This window comes from Otolemur garnettii, unplaced genomic scaffold (genome assembly GCF_000181295.1).
Source record: "Otolemur garnettii isolate 467f Iridium unplaced genomic scaffold, OtoGar3 scaffold00079, whole genome shotgun sequence".
NCBI lineage: Eukaryota > Metazoa > Chordata > Mammalia > Primates > Galagidae > Otolemur > Otolemur garnettii.
Genome location: NW_003852474.1, coordinates 5335247 through 5343000, shown reverse-complemented (window position 1 = coordinate 5343000; position 7754 = coordinate 5335247). Strand labels below are relative to the sequence as shown.

Below are 7754 nucleotides of genomic sequence, written 5' to 3'. Positions count from 1 at the left end.
AAAAAAAAAAAAAGAGTGGTGACCCGGGCAGGGATTTTTGTTGTAATGTTTCCGTGTGTGTACAAGTGTGTATGTGCGTGTAAAAGAGAGGTTAAAGGAAAATGATGGAAGCAGCTCCAGAGCCCCTGTGCTCTCTTGCCCAGCATGCATTAATAAAGATAACGACAGCAGCAGGAATGGGCTTGCATCTCACTGGTTCAGTGGAAGCCGAAACACTGGACATTTACTCAAGAATTGCAAGTTTTCTGTTTCCCTTTTGCCCTAAAGATGTCTAACTTTAAAAAAAATTGAGTGATTACAATATAAATACAACTTTTACTTAAAATATTTCAACTCACTTTCTTAAAAACAGAACTGTGAGAAGCTACTTGAGAACAATATAAAGAAGAATGCCGTGTTTGAAGATCAGGGGTTTTATTCCTGTGTGTTTTTCCTTCATCATAATGGAAAGCTATTTAACATCACCAAAACTTACAATATAACAATAGGTAAAGGTAAGAGAAATCTTAGAATTGGGAAGAAACAAATGTATCTTAGGAAAACAACATTTTTTTTCTTTCTTCTAAAGAAAGGAAGGAATTAAAAGGCCACTTAGTTGAGGTTTTGACTATACCACTAATTCAAATATAAGGATCCAAATCTTCATTTTGGTGCCCATCCACTTGGCTGAAAAATAATTCTTTTTGGCATCAAATGGAAGTTTCTATGAATAAACCTCACATAAATTGGCTCTTTCTCTTATTTGGAATGTGAGTAAATTGCAGAATCTTTTGTTGTTAAACTTTCGTTTGCACTCAACAAATATTTAATGAGGATGCATGCATTCAATAAACTATACTTAGTTCTGGGAGGCAAGGGAAGCAAGGAAATATGAAAAATGAAAGAAGCACAATACTATTCTCAAGGAATTTGGTCGTAATCAAGACAGGCAATAAGCCGCCTAAAGGTAGCCCAATGTATGAAACAGGGTCATCTGGAAGGCCTTAAGTATATGGTAAGAAACTGGAGGAAGACCAGGTGCATGAGACTCTCTCTTAACCTTGATCTTGGAGAGTGAGTGTCGTGAACAGGCAGAAGGACATGCTGGGGAAAAGGCTCCCTCCCGGATGGGATAATGTAAAGAAGACAGGTGGTAGGAAGGTGAGGCTGCTAATAGTCTGGTTTGTCATGGATTCCAACTATGCATGATGAAAAGACAGAAGGCCGGGACCCTAGAGATAATTTAATTAATCCTCTCCCAGTGAAGATGCCTTTCATATGGCACAGCCAATAATTGATCATCTAGTCCCTTCTTGGGAGCTATCAAGGAAATTACCAAATTATCCGCAGCTTAGTTTAATATCTGACTGCTGAGAAATCTTTTTTTCCCATTGAGTCAACACATGCCTTGCAGCAGCTGCCACCCACAGGTTTTTGTTTGCCTGCAGTAACTTCACAGAAGCCTAGCCCCTTCTTAAAATGACAGTTTCTTTGATTTATTTGAAGCGAGGTGACCTATCCACCCTAGGCTTTCTTTCATGTAGTCCTGGGAAACTATGAACCCAGGTAGATGACTCATTCAGCAGAATCTGTGGGCTCACTGGGGACCGCAGCTCCTTCACTTTGGTAACGTTTGTCCTCTTCTCTTGGGCCATCCACTTAGATAAGTATTCACCCATGCATGGCTCCTGTGATGAATTACCTCAAACTTAGTGTCCTCCCTAGAAATCAAAGTTTTGGCAGGATTGCATGACTTCTGGAGGCTCAGGGAGAAATTGTATTTCTTTGCCTTTTCCAGTTTCTAGCGGCCACCTGGATTCTTTGGCTGGTGCTCCTTCATCAGAGCTGACCATACAGCATCTTCAAGTTTCTCTCTCTCAACTTTCCTTCCATCATCACTCCTCTATCTGACTCTGACTTTTCCATCTCCCTCTTATGAAGATCCTTGTGACAACATTGGATCCCCCCAGAAAACCCGGGAGAGTCTCCCCATCTCAAGATCCTTCATTTAATCCCATCTGAAATTTCCTCCTTGCCCTGTAGCATAACATATTTCCAGGACCTGGAGATTAGAATATGGAAAACTTTGGAGGCTGTTATTTTGCCTGCTATAACCCAGAACCTGGTAATCCCATAATGGAATTCTTAAACCCCTAAACTTAAATCTGTGTATAATCATGTGCCCTGAGTTCTTCCATACGTATATTCTTTAATCTCACGTCAATCTCTGTTCCTTTGATACACTCAGTACCTATACCCTCTCTCCCATCCATCTTTGCTTTTAGCCCATCAGCCAGCCACTCTTTCCCTCCCTCTTTGAAGAAGCAGTGTGAATAGCCACCATTAAAAGGGGCCAGGGTTTATGCCAAGCACTTGAGTGGAATCATCTCATATGATTTTCACAACAGCTCTGTGAAGTTGTGAGCTTGGGTGAGTTCATTTCCTTCTGAGTGTGTGTAAAGCTCAAAGCTGGTTCCAGGGCCAGGGAGCTCTACTGCTAGGACCATTTCCCACCCCACCTCTGGCCCCCCACTCTGCTACACAGGCTCACAGCCCCCCACCTCACACCTGAACTGCTCATCTTATGCTCCTTGTCTTCTTGGAGAATGCCACCTGAGTCTTGGAGGATGCCAGTCACATGTCCCTCCTCCTCTCTGCCTCTATGGTGGCCTCTTCATTTGTATTTCTGATTCAGAATCAGATTCCATGTGTGTCTCTATCAGTAACCTGAGAAGTTTCTGGAAAGAAGGGATGGAACTGAGTTCTGTTCCTCATCTTGGCATCTTGTACACCTGTGGTGCATCATAAGTGCTCATTACAAGCCTGTTGAGTGAATTACAGAGCAGCTATAGTCCTACCCATGATGCAACACTTGACATCCAGAAGTCTAGATTCCTCAGTATTCTGGACATTTTTCTATGTATTTGGTAAAGTTTGCAACCAATCTACAAAAATGTAGTGCTTAGAGTTGGAGTCAATAGACAGGGGCTGTTCTGAGGACACTGGGGCTTGAGCTCCCACCTTCTCTGCTATGTCTTTTTTCCAGGTGGTCTGTGTTCATGGATGTAGGCCTCTCAGCTGCCATGTGGCAAGCCCTGTGGGGGTGGAAAGGTGTGATTCCCCATCTTCGCCCTTCATAAGGGTCATGGCGAACACTCCTGTAACAAAAAACAGGTTAGCAAGAGAAAAGTATAACAAATTTATTTAATCAAAGTTTTATGTAGCATGGGAACCTTCGGGCATGAAGACCCAGAGACCCAGGGAAAACTGATTATATGTTTGGGTTCTGTGAAGCATGGACAGCTGTGTAGACATGTGATTGGCCAAAGGGGTATTAACTAATGGTCATGGAGTGAGTGGGGGACCCAGCAAGGTCTGTCTATTTAAACTCTTCTCCCAAGTAGAGGTGGGTGGGACCCTCTGGAATGAGAGTCCTTAGGACCTACAATTGTACATGGGTGGTCAGAGAATTCTTAGCCAGCTCCTAGGCAGAAAGGGAGGGCAGTTTAGAGGAATTGTTCTAGGTTTTACAGCTTGCTTTGGGGAAAAGGGATTCTAGTTTCTATCACTCACCTATAGGAAGAGGAAGTCTGGTTTCTATGACTAGCTTCAGGGGTGAAAAAGGGAGAGAAACAGGAGGGCAGGAGAAGGTCAACGAGACCTTGGTTTCTGAGGCTGTTCATGCGTCCTTCTAACATCCTTTAGTTCAAAGCAGTCAGCAGGCCATGCTTTGTGGATCATTTTCTGACCCCCAAGAGCACCATTGTCTTCAGCTTATGTCGTGAATAACATCCTCTGGATTCCTACCTGGCATCTCCCGTTCTCTTCTCACACTCTGGCTGGTCTGTCACCTGTCCTGTCACTGAAGACAAGAGCTATGCCATTTTGACTCCATGATTTTAGCTTCACAGGTAGACAAGCCATGCCAGGTGCATGCCTTGGGGTGTGGGCTTCTTCCCATCACCTCAAATAGGGCTGTACCCTTCACTTTATACCAGGTTTAGAAACCCAGTACTGGTCTGGGTTTCCAGGGATGTAACCTGAGCATTAGCAGACAGCATCCTCTACTAAGGATGTCCTCTACTGAAGATATCCTTCGTACTACCTTTCCCCAGGTTCTCAGATAATTTCCTGGAAGAAAAAATGGATCCTGAGAAAGAAGTCAGTAGCAATTTTCCCCATTTACAAAAATCACCGCCTTCCCCTTGGTCCTTGAATACAGCCCACGTTGCTCCGTAAGCTTAGACCTGAGAGTTTATTCTTTCTCTGGATACATGTTGGCTCCTCCAGCCTGTCATCCAGCATTCCAGGCTTGCCAGGAGAGCCTGAGTCCTAGGGGAGCCCCATCTCAACTCCTCACCTGAAGTTCCACTGTGCTGGTTTCACTCCCACCTTGCTGCCCCCCACTGTCCCCTCCTCTCACTCCTCACTCAGCAGTGCTACACTTTATGAGAGGACCCAGGGAGGTGTGGATGCTGCAGGAGACTACCCAACTCATGGTATGCTCCACACTGTCAGGGGGCCTGCGCCCTGAGTGTCTGTAGGCCTCAGGAGCCTGCTGTGGACATTGGCTGGAAATGCCCCAGAAGCACTGAAGTTGCTAGAGGGGACAGTCAGGTGATGAGAGAAGTTATTGGTGCTGATGCCACGGCTTACAATAACTTAACTGTAATTAAGTCTATGCCCATAGTCGCTCTCAGTTGCTCTCAGTTTTGTGGGGATATAGGCTCCTTCAGGCTATATTCTAGCATTTTTATTATTTATTTATTTATTTATTTGAGACGGAGTCTCACTCTGTTGCCCTGAGTAGAGTACCGTGACATCCTAGCTCATAGCAACTTTAAACTCTTGGACTCAGGTGATCCTCTTGCCTCAGCCTGCAGAGTAGCTGGGACTACAGGTGTCCACCACAATGCGCAGCTAGTTTTCCTATTTTTAGCAGAGATGGAGTCTCGTTCTTGCTCAGGTAGGTCTCATTCTTGTTCAGGCTGTTCTCAAACTCCTGAGCTCAAACGATCCACCCTCCTTGACCTCCCAAAGTGCTAGGAAAACAGAGGTGAGCCACCATGCCCGGGCGGTATTCTAGCATTTAGTAGGAGGCTACAGGATGATGATTTCCTTCCTCAACATCAATGGATGTAGAGTGTTTCTGGTTCAGGTCAGAGGTCATTTGGGAAAAGAAGTAGAACAGGGCCTACAGCCCAGCACACCAGTAGGGCTGGGGTGGAAGGAGCCAAACGAGGCACCCAGGGTGTAGAATTGAAGGGACACTCCTCTCAGCATCCTGCTGGGGAAATGTGGAGGCCAGAGAGCGAGGGCTTGGTTTGTGGCCCTGCACTCTGCAAATCTATCAGTGAGGAGCTGAAGGACTGAGGGAAGGAATCGGGCAGAATAGAGTGCACTTCCCAGTGACTTTGCATCTTCTAAGTCCTGCAGTTTGGTCGTGTCAGGGGTCTGTCAGCCATCCCCCTGGATGAGAGTCTTCCTCTGCCTCGTAGCTGGAGTGAGCAGAGCTGCAGCTGCAGGTTGTTCCCCAGGAGGGGAAACAAGATTCAAGGTGTTTCCCGTAGCACTGTGAGCGTGGTATGGGTGGGAAGTGAAGCAATCTACATTATGAGCTGCAGCTGTTGGTTAATGGAAACAAGACCCAAGCAACTATGTGGGGATATGGAATGGATCCCCACACTTCAAACTATGAAGTGTGGTTATTTGAATCTTCTTTACATCCAATGAGCATATTATAACAGATACTTGTCTTAGAAAACCTGAAGGCAACACTAATGCATGTTTCTTTTCTTTTTTTGTTTTTAGATTCCAATTATGTAGCTCCAATGCTTCTTGGACCAAAGCTTGAGTATGTTCCAGTGGAACTAGGTATATTCCCAATATATGTAGCATATATATATTCTGCATTTATGAATGGGAGCATAACTGAGTCTTCTGTGGGGAAATTTCCTTCATTATGGAAGGATAGTGGGTGTGTAATACATTGCCTATTTGGTGAAGAACATTACAAAACCAAAAAAGAAAAACAAATATGCCCTTGTTTGAAAGCTGCCACTTTTAAACAGATTAAAAGGAACAGTCTGTTGGAGAGGCAGTAGAACTGCCTGCCTCTGAACAGAGTCTCGTTTGTAGATGAGGGATTTGTCACCCTGTGTCTGCCTTTTCTCTGTCATTTCTGAATATGAGAGAAAGGTGGTTTGACTGTGTATGATGACTTCATGTTAGAGAGTACAGACATCGAGAAATGAACTATTGTGATAAACAAGGATAGATATTTCATAATGATAAAAGTGTCAATAGACACACATTTGTGTGAGTGCTTAAGATAGCCTCAACACATGTAAAGCCAATGTTGACAGATCTAAAGGAGATACAGACAAATTGACCATAATTTGTCAAACTGAAGATGATTGACATTTCAAATGAAGATTTGTCAATTGTCAAATTGAAGATGATTGATGTTTTCTCTCCCAGCAACAGATAAAGCAAGCACCCCAAAGATTAGTAGGGATATGAATATTTGAACAATACATCCACCAACTTAACCTAATTGACATTTAAAGAATGATAAAATCAAAACTGGCAGAATACACCAGCATTTCAAATGCGCTTAGAATATCCATCAAGACACACCATATTCTGAACCTTAAGCAAGTCACTACAATTTTCAAACTGTTGAAATGGCAGAATCTTGGACTATAATGAAACTAAACTAGACACTAATAACAGAAAATAATTGGTAAATCCTCCAGATATTTAGGAAATAAGAAACATAAGGCATCCATAGGTGAAATAAGAAATCATCAGGGAATTTTTAAAAAATGATTTGAACTGAATGGTGTGAAAAGATGGCATACCAATACTTAATGGAAAACAGCTGAAGTCACGCTTAGAGGAAAATTTTCAACTTTACAATGCACGTACTATGAGAATGGATAATTGAAATTAATTCTCTAACATTCTGTTTCAACAAAGTAGACCCAGCAGTGCCAGTGCCAATTAAGCCTCAACAAGTAGAGGAAGAGAAGTACTAAAGATAAGAGCTAAAATCAACAACAATACAAAGCAGGCAAGCCACAAGTACAGATGGCATAGTGCCCGAGCTGCGCTGGGCATATGGGGGTCATACCCCGTACCCAGCTGTGGCTCTAGCTGTGGTTCTCCAACGTGGACTTTGGGAGCAGTCAACACAGTCATGAAACCCAGCTCTTCCACCTTTCAATAATTTTAGACAAATTACTTCGCCTATCTGTGCTTCAGTTATTCAATCCATCAAATGGGAGAAACGTCCCTTAGAGCTGCTTGGGGGATTTAATTCAAACCCCTCGCAGAAGACCTGGGGTAGCATATTTAGCAAATTAATGTCTTCCTTCTTTTTTGAAAGAAATGACTCAATTGGACCTGTTGATTCATACGGCCTACTGAGATGAATTCTAAATGCACAGTCAAGGCAACCCACTGATTCCAAGTGAAATCAATCAGATATTCAGACTACAGAATATAGAATTCTCTCTCCAGAGTGTGCTCACGGAATTTTCATATTCAGAAATGACAATAGAGAAAAGGCACACACAGGGTGACAAATCCCTCCTCTACAGACCAGACTGTTCAGAGGCAGGCAGTTCCACGGCCTGTCCAACAGACGGTTCTTTTGTTTGGGAATGGAATGTTTTATCTTTCCTTACATCCTTTTACTAGTAACCATATCATTCCTTACACCTGAAGTGTGTCTCACATAAACTGCATGTATGTAGATCTTTTTGGAAATC

The 7754-nt window shown here is 43.3% G+C and overlaps 1 protein-coding gene across 1 annotated transcript in view; it reads left to right on the top strand.

Moving 5' to 3' along the window:
• Positions 1-7754, top strand: part of IL18R1 (interleukin 18 receptor 1) — a 31142-nt gene that overhangs the window by 8962 nt on the left and 14426 nt on the right. Inside the window, exons 4-5 of the mRNA XM_023515789.1 lie at positions 353-494; positions 5791-5853. Coding sequence (XP_023371557.1) covers positions 353-494; positions 5791-5853 — 205 coding nt within the window. The remainder of the gene's footprint in view (positions 1-352; positions 495-5790; positions 5854-7754) is intronic.